The sequence below is a fragment of the Danio rerio genome, chromosome 24 (genome assembly GCF_049306965.1).
Source record: "Danio rerio strain Tuebingen ecotype United States chromosome 24, GRCz12tu, whole genome shotgun sequence".
Lineage (NCBI taxonomy): Eukaryota > Metazoa > Chordata > Actinopteri > Cypriniformes > Danionidae > Danio > Danio rerio.
Genome location: NC_133199.1, coordinates 29943759 through 29963148, shown reverse-complemented (window position 1 = coordinate 29963148; position 19390 = coordinate 29943759). Strand labels below are relative to the sequence as shown.

General features: G+C 34.4%; 1 protein-coding gene across 15 annotated transcripts in view; it reads right to left on the bottom strand.

Annotated features, from left to right (window-relative positions):
* The window catches only part of sh3kbp1 (SH3-domain kinase binding protein 1), a 116114-nt gene that overhangs the window by 8524 nt on the left and 88200 nt on the right, over nucleotides 1-19390 (bottom strand). For 11 of the 15 annotated variants that reach the window (XM_073940800.1, XM_073940803.1, XM_073940806.1 and 8 more), the window contains 6 exons: nucleotides 7792-7867; nucleotides 7572-7666; nucleotides 4587-4688; nucleotides 3747-3798; nucleotides 2459-2530; nucleotides 2204-2366 (listed from right to left, as the gene is read on the bottom strand). In XM_073940800.1, coding sequence (XP_073796901.1) covers nucleotides 2204-2366; nucleotides 2459-2530; nucleotides 3747-3798; nucleotides 4587-4688; nucleotides 7572-7666; nucleotides 7792-7867 — 560 coding nt within the window. Of the gene's footprint in view, nucleotides 1-2203; nucleotides 2367-2458; nucleotides 2531-3746; nucleotides 3799-4318; nucleotides 4689-7571; nucleotides 7667-7791; nucleotides 7868-16552; nucleotides 16680-19390 lie in introns of those variants that run through there. The other 4 variants (XM_073940811.1, XM_073940812.1, XM_073940813.1 and 1 more) reach the window with 2 other exon arrangements.

The following is a 19390-nucleotide window of genomic DNA, read 5'->3' as shown; positions in this document are numbered from 1 at the left end:
TCATTGTTTGAATAGTTTTAATCTGTTCAAAAAACAAATGGCTCACTGTTTCATTAGTGTCACTGCTCAGAAGCTGTTTGGAGGGTCTTAAATGAATCTATCAAATTATATGATTCCCTTATTTATTCTAATTACTTCAAAGAAGTTGTTCGTTTGCTTCTATAAATCATTTCTAAAAACCAAATAGCTCACTGATTCATTGGAATCATTACACAGGCTATTTAGATAGCACTAAATGAATCTATTATATAATGAACGATTATAATACAGAGTGTGTTTAGTTAATAATAAACTATTATTTAGTATAAATTCTATTAAAATCTGTTAAAAGTGTAACGTTTTTATGTGTGTCTGAAAAAATGCTGTTCTGATTGCAGAAATACATGTTATCATCCTGAGACTTCGATAAGAAATCATGCCTGACTGTTTACTTTATATACTTTTATTATTTGACACTTTTTAGTTTTAAGGATCACTTGATTGTTAGACCTAGATGTAAACAAAACTTGAGTTTTATCATTTATGAATCCATTCGGCCAATCTCCGGGTCTGGCGGGAACACTTTCAGTTTACCTGAATTCATTACCATGAATTATTAATCCAGATTAGACCACTAGGATCTCACTCAAAAAATGCAAAAAAATTATTTAAATCTTTAGTAGGTTTGTTGTAGGTATATAGGTTTAAGACAGAGGAAAATTAAAAATTTTAAAATGCTATCTTCTATGTCAACATAGCTAGGAACCATGCAAGGAACCATATTATCATTGTGGCAATTCAATGATTTTTGCAAAGCTAAGCTAAAAGTGCTTCTGCCAGACTCAAAGATCAGCTGAATGATTAGGAACTATAGGACCTATACCATCATTGTGGCAATTAAATGATTTTTGCAAAGCTAACCTAAGCTAAGCTAAAAGTGCTCCCGCCAGACTCAAATATCAGCTGAATGTTTAGGACCTATACCATCACTGTGGCAATTCAATGATTTATGCTAAACTAAGCTAAACTTAGGCCGTACTCACACTAGGTACAGTTGCCTCGAACCGGGCCAAAGCACGCTTGTCCCCCCTCCCGTCTCCCTTGACGGCCCGCACTCACACCATATCGGGCCTAGGCACGCTTACGTCATCGCTGCTGCACTGTTCAGTGAGAAGCGCTCTCTATGGCAAGCCTTTTTAGCATTTAAATCTTTGTTCTGACTCCATAAATATAATTAGAAATATCTCTAATTATATTTTGACTAGTCATAATTATAATTGGACTACTCAGAATGACAATTAGAGATATCTGCAATTACAATTGTACAAGCGTACCGTGCCAAAGCCCAAGTGAACAGCGCTCAGGCACACCTCTTCCAACCGGGCCAGGGCCGGCCAAGTGAACCGTGCTTGAGCCCGATTCAGTGCACTCACACTTGTCAAACGATCCGGGAAACGGGCCTGGGCACGGTACGGATGGCATAGTGTGAGTAGGCCCTTAAAGTGCTCCTGCCAGACTCAAAGATAAGCTGAATTATTAGGAACTATTCAAACTATACCATCATTGTGGCAATTTAATGATTTATGCTAAGCTAAACTAAAAGTGTTAACGCCAAACTTAAGCTGGTTAGGAACTATAGGACCTATTGAGGCAATTCATTGATTTAAGCTAAGCTAAGCTAAGCCAAACTTAAAGTGCTCCCGCCAGACTTAAAGATAAGCATAATGATTAGGAACTATGAATAATACCATCATTGTGGCAATTCAATGATTTATGCTAAGCTAATTTAAGCTAAGGTAAAAGTGCTTTGATCAGACTCAAAGTTAGCTGAATGATTAGAAACTAGAGGACCTATGCCATCATTGTGGCAATTCAATGATTTATGCTAAGCTAAGCTAAGCTAAGCTAAAAGTGCTCTGACCAGATGCAAAGATGAGCTGAATGGATTAAAAAAATTATAACTCTAGGGGACTTGAAATGAGCCTATTTAAAAAAAAATGTTCCTTTAAGATGTATTAAACCAGTATTTCATGAAAAACTGCTCTGTAAGCCAATGAAAAACTCAAAAACAGACTTGATCCAGCATTAACACTAAAGCATCATACCTTGTAAACAATAGACTAAGAACTTCGACCAGAAATACAGTATGTGTAAGATGACTAAGTGTCTATATAATGCAGTATGTTTTGATGCTGTTAAATGTGTGTTTGTGTGTGAGACTGACGGTATATTGGGCACAGCTGGTCTCTCGGGTCTGTCCGGCCGTTTGGGTGGCAGGGATGACGGTCGATTCAATGACGAGTTGTTGTTTTTCGGGGGAAGAGGCTTCTTTGGAAGAACCACTGGCAGTGACGGCTTTGGAATCTCACCCAGCCTCGACTCCTCGCCTACATGTGACCATCATAATCATTATGTATGACTATAAAATGAAAGAGGGGTTTGTCAAAGTAAAAAAAAAGTTCAGAGAGACATTACCTACCTTTTTCTTCGGCTCTGTGTGGGAGAGATTCAGGCCGCTCTGGTGGGACCTTTTTTGTCTCTGTCTTTTTGTCTGTGGATCAATACACACAATATAAAGAGTTCAACAGGGCACAGCTGATTCACTGACCAGCTTTCAGCTGAAGTGACACATAAGTGAGAAGAATTAGTGTACGAGATCTCAAAGTATATGGGATTCGAATTTAATTATAGTTTCGAAAAATACTGTGATGCTTAATGTTTGTGGTTAAAGATGTATTTTGGCTCATCAGATCACCAGTAGACAAGAGAATTGTTGCTAATAAACAGTTAATTCACTGAAAAGATTCATGATTTATAAATAATTCAAGGAAGCTCTGAAAAACATCAGTCTATTTATATTTTGAGCTAAGTCTGAGTAATCCGGTTCCTCCTACACAAATTCACAGACCAGTGAACACTGAAATGACAGAGAATGCTTTCTAAAACTCATTAAACAGACACATGTTAGATTTTACACCACAAGGAGGAGCTAGAGATCACTTGAATGGATATGTTAGTTGAAATGAGATATATCAAATGTTGTTAAACGATTTTTTAATACAATATTTTATGAAACTGAGATCACATGACTTTATTTGGACATAGAATATGTTTTTACATAATATAATTGTTATGAAAGCCCTTTTTGTAAAATCATAATTTGGCATATTATGTATAAACAGTAGCACAATATAATATAATATATTATAATATAATATAATATAATATAATATAATATATTATAATATAATATAATATAATATAATATAATATAATATAATATAATATAATATAATAACATAATAACATAATATAATATAATATAATATAATATAATAACATATAATAACATATAATAATATAATATAATATAATATAATATAATATAATATAATATAATATAATAACATATAATAACATATAATAATATAATATAATATAATATAATATAATATAATATAATATAATATAATATAATATATAATATAATATAGTCGATCAAATCAAGAGAATTGCTTTGTGAAATAAATATAGTACCTATATAGTGTACTCTCACTGTATACAAAACACTTTAATATCTGAGAAGTGATCCACAAAAAGTTGTAAATGTAGTATGATAGTATGTTATTCTGAACACTCCCATCTGTCCTTTTCTGATTAAAAATCAGTTTGTAAAGCATGTTTATATACCCACATATGAATGGCCACAAAGGCATGTAAACGTAAAAGAAATCAAATGTAAAAACGCAGACAGAAGAGTGTGTTACCTGTGATCTGTTTAGTGGTTGGTGCTGCAGGAGGAGGTGGTTTCTTAGGTCTCTGTAAGCACATACACAGTTGAAACACACAGTAGACCTACTAGAACACACACGTATAGCTCGCCCTCATACTAAAACACATACAGCTAACCATATACAATTGTCCAATATGGCAAGACACTGAAAAAAAAAAGTCAGTTCTGAATTTCTGAGCATTTGGGATTTTTATTCAGTGTTTTTTGGGGTCTAATTGAAAGAAAACACCCAGAATACACATTTTCAACTGATGCCAAAGTATATCATTTTTCTCCTGCCCTGAGCTTAATTCTAAATCCCTTCAGCAGTTCATTCAGATGCCCCAATAACCCCCCTGTAAAAACCTTTGACCCTATTATGTAAAAAAAAAAAAACAATCATTTTAAACATGACTTCCAATGATGAGATTTTTGTGCTAGAAATGCATGCAAACTAGCTCAAATATAACTAAATAATGCATAATTTGCATATATAAACTTTTTTTTTTTAACTTGATGTATCTAGTCTAAATGTAATTACTATTGTTCTACTGGATATCTTTTTACCTTATTCAGCTGCAGTGTGTTGAAAAACAATCCCTTCAAACCAAACAGCACTAAAACATTAAAGCGCATGCTGCTCATTCAGGCAAAGGGTAAAGAGAGAGCAAAGGTAGAGGACATAGGGAGGAGATAGCGAGAGGACATAGTGTGTCTGTGAGCATGTGTGTGTGTTTCGCCCGGAGACTGAGGCCCTCTATCATTGAGGTCAGTAGGAAACTCCCCGCTGGAAACGGCTGAAGTGTGTCAGTGAGAGACAAAAATAAGATCTCACCTCTTTTTCTACCTCAGGGATAAATAACTTTACAAAGTTGTCTGGAAACACTCCTTTTTTGCCGTTCAGCTCTCCGAGCCACCAACCAGCGTCAGCGCAGTCCTACAAACACACATTTCATCAGCCTGTGGCCTAACCAGACTAGACATTATGTCAGTGACTGTTTGTACACTGAAATGGCAAATACTGAAAATGTAAATGGCAATCAGAAAGTATTTGATGTAAAATAAAAAATTCCACAAGCATCTATATAATGCACATGGCTGGTATATTTTGTCAACTTACTGGCTAAATCTTCGACAATGAAACTTGACCAATTAAGTGAGCTTCACAGAGTCAATATACAAAGCCAGTGTGATGAATGAGAATCATAACAGACAGGCTGCTATAGCCATATCTTTGGTCCCTAATTTATTAAATCAATGCCAAACACTCAATGCCAAACCTCAGTTTCAATAGTGTCAGCAGCAAAAATCTTAGGCTGGGGACAATGTGAAACATGTATTGTTCTCTGACGAGTCCACATTCACTGTCTTTTCCACATCCAGGAGAGTTACGGTGTGGAGAAGCCCCAAAGAAGCATACCACTTAGACTGTTGCATACCCAGAGTGAAGTATAGGGCAATTTCATGGCATTGCCTAGACCTTACTTGTGCTAGATGGGCATGTCACTGCCAAGGACTACCAAACCGTTCTGGAGGACCAGTGCACCCAATGCTTTTGTATTCTGAAGACTGTGTATCAGGATGATAATGTACCAATACACACAGCAAGACCGGTGACAGAGTGGTTTAATAAACATAAACATATTATTAAGCCACTTTGCTGTGTGTGGAAATCTTACTAAAACATTGCGTACGCACAAAGCTGTAAATGTGCGTACGCAGAAAAAAATTCATATGTATGAAACACTGCGTATGCCGAATCCCACGCATATTCTTTTGTACATCCGAATGAACGTGAAACTGAGCGCAACATGCACGAGCACAAAACCCCTCCCTGCCTCCTCCCCCGTATGAATATGCTAATGACTATGCTAATGGCAAAACCCAACGAAAAAGCAATGGCAAAAGCAAGCAAAAAGAGAAACTTTAAACAGAATCTGAACTGGAGGTGCTGCTTTCGGAGGTAGACCGGAGAAAAGCGGTGTTATTTGCAAGTTTGTTCTCCGGAATTAACAAGAAAAGAAAAAAAATAGAGTAAGAGAATTTAGCTGATGCGGTTAACACAGTTGGGTCTGAACATCGCACTGAGTGAATTAAAAAAGAAATAGTGTGGTTTATAGGTGTAAAATGGTGTAGAACCCTTAACAGTCTCAGTGGTGCAGCTCGTAAGACGCATGTCAACATGTTTTGACACGTTCGAGCATGAACTCAGTTCGAATCCAGCGTCTGATGAACTCTTTCTTCTTTTTTCCCCCGCTACATATCCGATTTTGCCTACTATTTATCACGAGAAAGACAAGCAGGAATCATTAATAAGTTTGTGCATCATATTTTATTTGCACATTTATTGAATGGAAATGTTTCTGATTCACGCATGCAAATTGATCTTCAGATAGTGTCTTTATAGCAATGTGTGTGCAGTAGATAGCTCAGATTACATTGGGAAAACAGGCGACTGCTGCAAATTGTGCTTTAATGTTTAGCTGGTCAAATGTGTGGTATGGAAACCTTATATACCTGCTAGATGAACCCGTCTCATACCGCTGCCATTGCAAGGCTCAGACACTTTGTAGAGAGCAATTTAACACAACTGCCTCTAGGAGTCGCCAATGGAAATAAAACAGACACACAAAAAAATGTGCGTACGCCAGCCATAAAGCTGGCGTGGAGCTGCGCACATTCCCACGTTCATTTCATTGTTAGTAAGTCCAAACGTGAGCGATTCTGAGCGTGCAAAGTTTTTGTGCGTACGCAGCGTTGATACATGAGGCCCCTGGTCTCTATTCTGCAAAAAGAATGGCTCAAAATCCCTCTAGCCACTGTGCAGAACTTGTTTCTGTCATTCCCAAGATGAATTGATTCTGTATTAGCCACAAAAGGAGGCCCTACACCATACTAATGAACTTTTGGGGCTCTATTTTGACCAGTTTTAATTTCTAGCAAATGAATAAATGAACAATAATGACCAAGAGTGGTCAAAATACTGAGTTATTTCCAAATAAACCTGCCATGCCCCATATGGTCTTAAACCTGACAGGTGGGCAAATCTAAGCTTGCTTTTAATAAAACAAATATAAATGTGGATATATTAAATAATACTGCTAATAATAATAACATTATACAAAAGCAAATTGTTATGATGAATGAACTGAAAAAGCCTCCCGAGATGAAGAAGACATAAAAGCAAGGATTTTTCGTATTTATGTAGGCTAGAAAATAATATGTTTTGTAATGTTTTTATCCTTTATATTTATATCCTATATCTATTCTTATTATATCCTATATATATCCTTAATATTTACATTTTTTCATATCTAAAGATATTTGCATATTGCTCTACATCTTGTGTGTATTAAGCAGTGCGTAAGCGAGGCGCAACTCTGCGCCAGAGTTTAGACCGGGTTAGTTTCTGGTCTAATGAAAAATCTATTATAGTTTCTCAAAATAGCAACGCGCCAGCGGTCCGCCTCAGAACGCCTCCCTTTTTAGACCAATACGCCTATGGGCGCACAAATGAGCGCTAATGCATTTGCTATTTAAACAGCGTAGCGCAATGCCTCAAAACCACTCTTGCGCCAAGCTGAAACTACCAAAAGTAGCGCCTACCCCACTACCACAAACTACCACGCCTACCAAACTACCACACTGCGCCAGGTGTATCATAGGGCCCATAGGGTCTAAAACCAGGCGTTTCATTTTCATTGTCCAACCCCAGTATATACAGCACAGTAAATTTATAAATCATACCAGCCATATGCATTGTTTCATTAATAAACAGACAGACCAACATTTTATTAATTATCAGAAAGCTCAAACTCACCTTATTGATAATCGTAACAATATCTCCCTCTTTGATTGACAGCTCATCTTCATTCTGAGCTTCGTAGGGGAAAATAACTTTGCAAAACTCCTTTGCTGTAATTTGAATTTCCACAGTCACATCAAGAATCAATTGCGTTGGATTTGCATGCAATTTGTATACATAAACAGTTTGAATCGAAATGATGCACAGCAGCACACGTGTGATATAATGCTGATACCTTTGGCCTTGTTCTCATGCTCCGCCTTCATGGTCTCCTGGCCAATTGCTGGAGTCGCTTTCTTAACCATCTGAGGCTGAGGAAAAACATACACATATTTTAAATTATGACAAGTGATATACACTGCCATTCACAGAAAATACAGTAAAAATATTTATATTGTGAAATATTACAATTAAATATAACAATGACATTTTTTAATTATTATTGCGCATTTAAATATTCATTCAAATATGCTGATCTGCTGCTGAATCCCTTGACTATCGATCTTAACAACTTGTTCTGCTTAATATTTATGATGAAACTCTGATACAGTTTTTAAATGAATAAAAAAACAACAGCATTTATTTATTTTTAACGATTATGTCTTCACTGTCATTTTTTAAAATACATACATTCATTTATTTTAAAACCTTTATTGAAGACATTAGAAATCATGCTATTATGCTAATTTGATGTTTGATGAAGCAACATATTTTCTTACTACCATTGTTGAAATTTTACTTTTTTTTTTGCTTTTGAATATTTTTGTGGAAATGGATAAAAAAATCTTATTTATGAGAAATATGTATTACTATAATATTTATATTAAAATATTAACAAACGTAAAAAATAGAAAAATTAAGATTTAAAAAATCATGCTATTATTTAGTGCTTAATGAACATTCATTTATTTTCTTTTCATCTTAGTCCCTTTATTAATCTGGGGCTGCCACAGTGGAATGAACCACCAACTTATCCAGCATTTGTTTTACGCAGTGGATGCCCTTTCAGCCGCAACCCATCACTGGGAAACACCCACACACACTCATTCACACACATACACTACGAACAATTTAACATACCCAATTCACCTGAACCGCATGTTTTTGGACTTGTGGGGGGAAACCGGAGCATTCAGAGGAAACCCATGCAAACACAGGAAGAACATGCAAACTCCACACAGAAATGCAGGCTCGAACCAGCGACCTTCTTGCTGTGAGGCGAAAGCACTACCCAATGCGCCACTAAAACATGGTAAAAATCAGGCGAGGGCTTTTCTCTTTCTGAATTGTTTTTTAAAACTGTCGGTTGGGTTTAAGGACGTGGGTGGTCGGGTCAATCGGTGCCTTTGAAAACACTATTGGTTGGGTTTAGGGAAGGAGGAGGGTGGGTCAGCCGATTGGTCAGTCGACAGCTGCATTTAACTGAGAACAGCAGGCGCGAATGGCACTTGAAATTAGAGATTTGAAAAAGCGTACACAGCGGCCTCTAGTGGATTCACGTCATAATTTCATGCCAATTTGTACATAACAGCTGCACATACCTGTATAACATTGTATATAGTAATATACCTGTACATACACATGTTAGTTTGTATATATTTTTTAAATGTTTTATTTAATTTATTATCTGTTTTTAGTCAGTTGCACTGCAGAAGCTCAGATTCTAAAAAACATCACTGTCACTTTAAAAAAAAAACTACAGCATCTTTTATTTTTAAGTATCTTACTGACTTTCAATTGTCAAAATATTATACATGAAAGTTGTAGTTTAGAAATAAATAAAAAACCCAATGTCAACTCACATAAAAAAGTAAGACTATTGAAGAGTGCATTAGTGTGAATGACAGAACTTAGAGGTGGAAACAAAGAACTGGCATGACAACTCTAGCAAAAGATGTGAAATGATGGCCATAGTTGAAAGTCAAGTTTCACCCACCCTTATTTAATCAACATAAACATTGCAGAGGTGTTAATCCAATCAGCTTGACTGTATCAACCACTGAGACAAAAGGCACAGCTCAGCATTTTACATTATTTTGAGACCTATATATTAAAAATGTGTAATTCCACACTAGCGTTAAGATGTTGCACAGTCGTAATGTCATAAAGAAGCTGTCAGGAGTCCAGTGAACTCAAACATGCATGTGTGAATATGTGAATAGCACACTGTCCGTCTGGCTGTGTTTATCTGGACTCTTTCCGGCAGGGGAGCCACAGTCCTTCCACAAACATGGCAGGGAATCAATCCAACCCGACATACAACAAGCTCTTTAACATCCTGCGCTCCCAATGTGGCCTTACACACACACAAACACACACACACAAGCCTCACCCACTCTTCCCTTTCCTCTCATTTAAACTAGTCATGAAGGAGTCGGACTAACAAGCACCATGTGGCAGCCAAATATGGCAAGCCATTTTTACAGCTACTAGTATCTGTTTTCATGCTACTAGTATAGTACTATAATGTAATCACTTGCTACTAAAGCTTATAATGCTTATTCATTGCATATTATGTCTTTTTTATTTATGAATTAGAACTCATTCATTAGATACGGACAGCTACTGAACAGACATTGGTAATAACTTTTCAGTAGATACTAGTACTTGTTCATTTGATACTAATACCTATTAAATACATATGGTACTCATCTTATAGATACTATAACTTATTTTGAAAAGAATATTCATTAGATTTATTAAGTTATTTTAAGGTAACTGGTTGCAAACATTCTATATGGGATGAATTTAAAAATATTATTAAAATCAGTTTATCTTCAGTTCAAATAAATACAAATGCAACCTGTCACCTTAAAAATTGCTAATTTAATGAATGTTTTTTTTTCAGTTTAGTGGCTGGCAACTATTTTTTGTTACTAGTAACAATTTTATTCATTTTTTTCAATGGAATAGAATAATTATGGCGATGCGGTGGCGCAGTAGGTAGTGCTGTCTTCTCACAGCAAGAAGGTCGCTGGTTTCAAGACATGCGGTTCAGGTGAATTGGGTAAGCTAAAATTGTCCATAGTGTATTAGTGTGAATGAGAGTGTATGGGTGTTTCCCAGGGATGGGTTACAGCTATAAGGGCATCTGCTGTGTAAAACATATTCTGGATAAGTTGGTGGTTCATTCCGCTGTAGCAAGCGACTAAGCTGAAAAGAAAATGAATGAATAGAATAATTAAAATTACAAATAAAAATAAGTTAATAAATATTAAGACACAGCAGCTAATAAATAAGTACTAATACTTAAAGGGGAACAATTATGCAAAATTGCTTTTATAAGGGGTTTAAACACAGTTGTGTGGCAACAGTGTGTGAATATAGCTAGCCACTATTGGTTAAAATAAGTTATATCTATTTTTTATAATCACTCCTTGTAAAAAGTCTGCAGAAACACTTTGATTTTTGACTGAACAATTTGACATTCTCCCTTTGTACATGTCATGGCAGGAGGAAAAGCCCTGCCTATTAGTAACAATCTCTTCCACATTAGCATAGACAGCCCTGAGTGAGAAGCAGCCATCCAATTTTTTACCCATTGTAGCTGCCAAGGATAATGTCTGCGACTATAACAGGACTATAAATGTGGAGTTATAGGATGCATAAATGAACAGCGTATCTCCACATCCTTATTATGAGCTACTTTTTTTGATATGTTAACTGAGACAACATTAGTATTGTTTTGAATCTGTCACTTGGTTGACACATAGGCATTTGTAGCTTTGTCCCCTTTTGAAAACTGAGAAAGGACTGAAGGACCGAGAGTACATTTGAATTTAAAGTGACAGTCACCAAAACGCAATTTTAATCTTAAATTTGAAAAGAGTCAGCTTCAAAAAAAATTTTGAGCTGAAACTCTTGGGACTTCAGTGATTTATTTCACATCTAGTAAAAAGAGGCACAATAGGTCCCCTTTAATAGATAAAATATCAGTATCTATAAAAATGTAACAGAATAGAATAGAACTACAATAGAATAGTTACTAGCCATTAACAAAATGAATACGTGTCTAATGAATAAGTCCAAGTATCTAAAAGATAACTACCAGTGTGTCTTTTTATTATAACCAGAAACTAATAAATAAAAACTACCATTTAATAAATAAATACTATTCTCAAATAAATAAATACTAGTCTATTTTAAAAAAGTACTAGCGAGTAAATAATAAGAACTAGCATTAAACTTTAAGAACTAGTAGCAAATTCATATGTACTAAAAGTTCATTGAAAGGGTATCTAATAAAATGCAATAAAATTGAATATATTACTGTACAATAAAATATTTACTAGACATTAATGAAATAAATGCTACTATATAATTAATAAGTACTAGTATCTAATAGATTTCTACTAATGTGTATTTCATTAGTACTAGTATCTAGTAAATAAGAAGTATTATTTAATAAACAAACACTCATAATGAATAAGCGATTTAACTAATAATACGCTAATTAACTAATATTTAAACTTTAAGAACAAGTAACTAATGCATAAGTACTAATTCTTAATACTAGTCTCTAAAACAATGATAGCAAAGGTTTAAAGATTGATTGTTTAAACTGCTTGTCACAAACAAATGATTTAACTGAATAAAAGAAGCATCATTACAACTTCTGGCTGTGAAAGCTTCATGTAGTATCTCTGAAGCCCTTATGTGAAACCTATGACTATGTGCACAAGTAATGCCTGCAACAGGAACCCCTTAGCAAGTTTCAGTGTAAGAATAGTACTAGAATAACTATTGGTAAAAAAAAAAAAATGTATGTACAAGTCACAACCAGAATACATATTGGATAGTTTTTGTGTCACAAATACAGATCCCCATGAAAGCCAATAGCAAAAATGTGAAACCTGTTAATAGAAACAACAGAATAGTTACTTGTCACTTGTGAAATAAGTAGGAGTATCTAATGAAAAAGTGATATCTATTTAATAGGTTTCAGTATTTAATGAAGAAGTACGGTAGACTCCCATGAAAAACTGGAGTGTTGGCAGATATGCTCACTCATACACTCTGCACTCTGAGTACTTCAAAATTATTGATAAGCTGTGCTGGCCATTTCTCTTTGTCTCGCGCTTAATGCAGTCCACCAATCATAAAACACTGGGTTATCGGACCAATCACCGAAGATTAGCAACACGCTAAGGAGTGATTTGGGAACAAATGAATCACAGAACGAATCATATGGGAGTTATTGGGATAATTAGCTAAAAATAAATCCACATTATAAGACAATGAAAGTGTTTTTTGTCCTTGCATGCATATCAGACTGTTGTCGGAGACCTATAAAACCTAAATAAGACCCTTTTTAATGAATAATAGGGGTTCTTTAAAAGACATTTTTATAGACAATAGGGGCTCTTTAAAAAAACATTTTTATTAAAGTAGTAAAATAAAATAAAGTAGTAATTTAATAATGTCATGTGACCACATGAAAAAGGTACTGCTTATTTTCTATTCGGTTTTTATGTATTTCTAATCTGAGTTTGATTACCATCTGCGTGACAATTATAGCCATACTGAAAGCACCTGCAGATAGTTTATCTCATTATCTCATTAAAAATAAAATTAAATAAAAAGCAATGTTATATGTATTTATTATAGTTTAGTCTAAAGTACAATTTTACTTGGAGTTTAATTTTAAGTCGATCTAAAGTAATTAAATTAATTAATTGCCTATAAAAAATATTTATTTTTACTTTTGAGTCATTATATTCTTTCTTTCCTTGGGCAAATAAATGTTTCGATTAATATTAAAATAGTTTTTCCATTTTCAACCAAGTCAAAACTATAATTTGAGGGTAATTTATCATTTTTGCTGTAACAAATTACAGTAAAATATAAAATTTGGTTAAAAATATCCATATTTCAGTGTAGTATTTAATGAATAAGTACTCGAATCCAATGAATAAGTACTAGTATCTAATAAATAACAGTGTCTAGTGAATAAATACTAGTATACTTAATAAGACTAGTTTGTGATAAATGAGAATTAGAGTATTACGCATGAATAAGTTGTAATGTAAAGTGGACGCTGACAACGGAGTGTGAATCCAAACGCAAGATTTACTCAACAGAATGGTCAAGCAAGCTAAGGTCACAATCAGGAGCAAACAGATGTATGCAGGCAAATCCAGAGTCATAGTCAAATACACAGACGATTGGTCAGTACAGGCAGGAAACAGACAACATAAACAAACAAACAAGGCGAGGGTCAAAAACACAGCAAAGCAAGGCAAGAAAAACGTATCGTAATGTTCACAAACAGTATAACAAGACTCAGCCCTGATGTGTGTGTGTGTGTGTGTGTGTGTGTGCGCTGTTTAAATATTCCTGTCATCAGTCAATGAGCAGCTGTGAGTGTTTGCAATCGACAGTATTAGGAACCGGTGTGTGTGCAGTGCATAACTGGATCTTGTGGTCCATATAATGACGGATTTGTTGTTCTATGCGATCTGTGTGTTTACCTGCAGCCTCTCGATTGCTGGTGATCAAAACATGAGTACTAGTGTTCCCAAAATATTGTTCATCCACATTGCAACAACTGAAGACGCTTTAGTCCCTGTACTGCACATGCATTAAATCTTAAGATGCTCTGGAATGAGTCCTTTCCGTCTAGCATTTATTTACTTTCCAGCTTATTACAGCATTATGACGAAAAGAACAGTTTCATAAATGGACCGACAGTGTGGTAGAGTTGTTGTTGCGAGTAACAGAGAGGTATAAATTAGCAAAAACAACAGAGAATATAGACTAGAGCAGTGGTTCTCAAACTGTGGTACATGTACCACTAGTGCTATGCAGGCTTCCTTCTAGTGGTACGCAGAGGAAACAAATATGTCATTTGTACATGCTACATATATTATAAAATACATAAAAATTATCAAAAATGCAAATACAGGCTGTGTCCCAAAATCGCCTACTACTGCATTTGAATTTAAATTACTACTTGGCCATTAAAAAAGTACGTTCTATGCATTATAAATGTAAGAAGTATGAATGGAATTCGGACGTACTACAGCCGACATTTTTTCATGGGATGCGCAGTTCAGAATCTCGCCGGAAGTAGTAAGTCATCCGGGTTCCTTTGCATACTGATTTTCGAATTCAATGAATTCAGACATACTACTCTGCTCGCATACTGATTTTATCATACTGTATAGTATGGAAGTATGCGGTCTCGGACACAGACATTGCCTATATTTCTGAGGTGCAGGCAACATTTCCAGGTGTGGATAAATTGGCTACTATATGTTAATACTTTACATTTAAGTATTAAAGTTTTTTTATTTTTTACTTTTTAGGAACAGTAACCTTTTATTTTTAACTTTTAAAATCATGTTTTAATTTAAACATTGTCATTTTATTTTTATTTATTTGTTTTTTTACATATAAGCACAGGCACAGTACCGTCTTAATTCATTCATTCATTCATTCATTCATTCATTTTCTTTTTTGGCTTAGTCCCTTTATTAATTTGGGGTCGCCACAGTGAAATGAACCGCCAACTTATCCAGCACATGTTTCATGCAGCGGATTCCCTTCCAGCTGCAACCCATCTCTGGGAAACATCCATTCACACCCATAAACTATGGACAATTTAGCATACCCAATTCACCTGTACCGCATGTCTTTGGACTGTGGGGGAAACCGGAGCACCTGGAGAAAACCCACATGAACGTAGAGAGAACATGCAAACTCCACACAGAAACGCCAACTGATCCAGCCGAGGCTCGAACCAGCGACCTTCTTGCTGTGAGGCGACAGCACCACCTACTGCGCTGCCCATACAGTCTTAATGTTTGAACTGTTTATAATGTTTAAAGAGGCTGACAATTATAAATATTTGTAACATTTTTTAACATTTTTTTAACTGTGCAGTGATGTAGCTGCTTCATCGGGCCTACTACTCAATACTGCTCATTTTAGTGATACTTGGAGAGACAATTCTTTTATTAGGTGGTACTTGATGAAAAATGTTTGAGAAACACTGGACTAGAAGTCGTGTCAATACAACATCTCTGAGAAAACATTCTGTGTCATTTAAAGAAAAGCAATCTGAAGCATGCACAAATTGACATTAATCTTTGCTGTCAAAAAGGATAGCATCCAAAACAACTGCTGTAAAATTTTGTCCACAATTTTAGCTGAATTGGTCACATGACTAAATATGCGTCATCATTTTTAAAAGCTTCATTTAAGAAAAAAGATACAGTATCATTTTTGAAAAACATGTCATAATAGATATAAAAATATGTGTTTTAAAATAAAAATGTATTAGCATGGACATGGTCTTAATTAAATATGTAACAAGTAGCTGCATCTAATAAATAAATACTACACACTAAAATAATATCGGTTAATTATCAGTTTCCGTATTTTGTGATTCACAAGAGTGAATAAATTTCCAAATTTTCCATTTATGGCAGTTTATTACCAGGTTTTTGTAGCATAATTTACAACAAACCCTGACGATATATCACTTTAAACTATTACAAATGTTAATAAAAGTCACTTTTTTCAACTTTCCAAGGTTAATAGCTGTTGGAAAGAAAAATCAACATCCCATAATGCAATTAAAAAATAAATGAATAAAGTGATTTTTTCAGTGTAGTATAAGTGGTTATATATATTTTATGTAGTATATAAAATTTACTGAAGAATAAGCACTAGTAGCTAACAAATAAGCACCGATAATGGTAAAGATTCTAGTATCTAAATTAATAAAAATAAAAAACAGAAACAAATACATTTCTCACATTGAATGCTAAAACAGCCTGCCATAGCTAAGAGTTCAAATGGCATTATAAGAACATCATTACAACATCCTGCTGTCAAGACTGTGATGGCCCTAAAAACTATGACATTTAACCCCATAATCCAATTTGTATAAAACAAAACACATCCATATTTAATAACTCACAGTTTTAGCTTAAAATAGACCAATTAAAAAAATCAAAACAAAGAAAATTTGACAAAAGTTACTTATTTACCTTTGCCTTTGGTCAAAAAAAGTCTTCCAGTGTTGAAACCTATGACTTTGTGCAAAAGTCCTGCCTGCAACAGGAACCTTTAGCAAGCTTCCAGTCTAACTGCGTCTCATGACAGTCTAGTTCTGCTTTCAAACAGCCCTGAAGCCAGGAAGCCGCTCAGAGCAAGAGAGAGAGAGAGAGAGAGAGAGAGAGAGAGAGAGAGAGAGAGAAAGAGAGAAAGAGAAAGCGAGAGGAGACGGCTGACTGTGGAAAGAGAGTCATGTTGGGGTGTGGTAGATTTGTATGTGGGTAAACCTACAGCTCATAAACGACCCTGCATTTCCATATTCCACCCATCACGCGCCTTGCAAAGCAGAACATTGTCTGTGTTTGTAACAGGTGGAAGTGATAAGTAATGGAAATACAGTATGCAACGATAGATGTTCACAGACTGTCTGGAGAGATTTCCTTTGCTTTCGGACTCAACACAATGTGCGGAAAATGCCCCACAAACGCTTCGAGTATGACTTCCTGCCTCAGTGGCTGAGAAAACCACCTCAGCTGTTTGCACAGTTGCTATTGGCATAATCTGGGCAGTTTTTCTCAGAGAAATGATAGTTATGATTAGTTACAGTTTGATTACAGTTAATAGTTTACAGTTTGCCACAATTCATCAGCCCAATAGGTTTTACTGAATTGTCAATCGATTTTGTCATTTTTCAATATTTCACAGCTGAAATAATATTTTGAAAGAGCACTTCATGTTTTCTATATTTTATTAAGCATAAATAAGCAGAGAATATATTTGTTGCTGTTATGCTTTATTGTTGAATATTGTAACATTTCAACACATTTCAACAGTTTGACATCTTAATTACGCAAAAGTTGTTTGAAACAATAAAGAATACACTTTTTATTAATCATTTCGTTTTATTCAGATTTTTTTTTTTTTACTATTAATATTGTTTATCAAGGCGGCATTTATTAAACGTAAAAGAAATTGTTAATTTGTTAAATGATTATTAAAATGTTATATAACTGCTTTCTTATTGTATGTAGTTTCATATGAAATTTTTACTCCGGTCATTATTGATTTTATTACTATTATTTGTACTATTATTATTATTATTATTATTATTAATAATAATAATAATAATAATAATAATAATTAATATTAGAGTTATTTCTGAAGAATCATGTGACTCTGAAAACTGGACTAATGAAGCTGAAATTTCATCTTTAAAATCACTGGAATAAATGGTTAAATTAAATAATAAACTGCTTCTGAACAGTTATTTTAAAGCGAAATAACATTTCACACTTTTACAATTTGTACTGTATTTTTGATATATATATATAGTTAGTCCTGTCAATCGATTAAAAAAATAAAATTAATTTCTTTTAATTAATCGCGATTAATCGCATTTAAAAGACTGGAACTTGTAATTTTGGCTATTCGAATGTAAAATTAATGTAAACGCAAAAACTATTTCAATTCAAAATATAATTGTTTATTAGAATTTTTGTTTAACTTGTAACACAGATTTCTTCATGTAAACAACATACCCACAATAAACCATCAAGATCCTGGCTTGACAGCCATATTTGTTACAGAAATAAAAACACAGGCATGTTAATGCCATTTTAATTTTAAAACAATCAATGCCAATAAAGAAAACATTGATTTCCTTGTTAGATTCTAAGTGGACTGCAAACAAATGCCAAAATACAGGCATTGCAGATATGGAAAATTATAATAATAATAATAAAGTATTGAATACAAACAATTGTACTCAATGCAGGGCGGGACTGGGCCAAAAAAATAAATAAATAAATAAATAAAAAAATCGGCCACTGGCACTTTGGGCTAGAGCGTCCACTACATCAATCAAAATGCTACCCATCTGTGCACGTCCTTGAAAATGTTTACCAACTCTCATTCTATAAAAGCACTAAAGCTATATATAAGAAATAACATAAGTTGACAAATTAAAAACTTACATTTTTTTATTCATCATTATAATAAAATTATAATCCACACTGGAAGTCCATCTTGTGTGTGGTTGTCTGTTTTAAGGGAGCCTAATACATAATGAATATAAAAACTGCCTGCTGACTCACACAGTTAATGTTGATTTATGAAATAAAGATAAATAATAATAGCAATGTATCAGAGACCCTTAAAAATGTTTAACTCAACAATGAAACATCAAACATAGCTAAAAGATTTTACATTGTCAATCAAATGAACTTAAACAATAAAAAAATGCAACAAATATTTGTTTGGTCACAAACTACAAAACTAAATGTAAAAAAAGTTGCTTAAGTTGCACACTAGTTTGGTCATGTATAAATATCATTATAACCATATTGTATAAATATTATTGTCACTATGAGCCTACATCATGCAGACAATCAAAAACACAATGTCATGATATCTCATGCGATTGTCTTCTGACTGAGGGCATCTTAAAATACATGAATGACACTCCTCATAGAGCTTGAGAAGCATATATTCTTTATAATTTGTAAAACAAAGACTTGCAGGTTAAGAAAACAGCATAGGAGGAAGTTGCCGCGGGCCGTGGTGCAGATTAAAAGTAAAAATAATAAAATTTTAAAAAGTATATTTACAGTATATGCACAAATAGGTAACTAGATAGAATGGACAGGAATATATTGATCTGTGCTCCGCTGCATGTTGCAGAGTGCAGACGCAAAAGGCGTGACTCTCGACTATTTTGACATACACACCTACGTTGCATGCTTACACATAGCCCAACAAGGAAGTTTGTGATTGGGTCAGCCGAATGTCAATAAAGAAAAGAACCAATGGGCTTCAGATTATGTCATATGGGC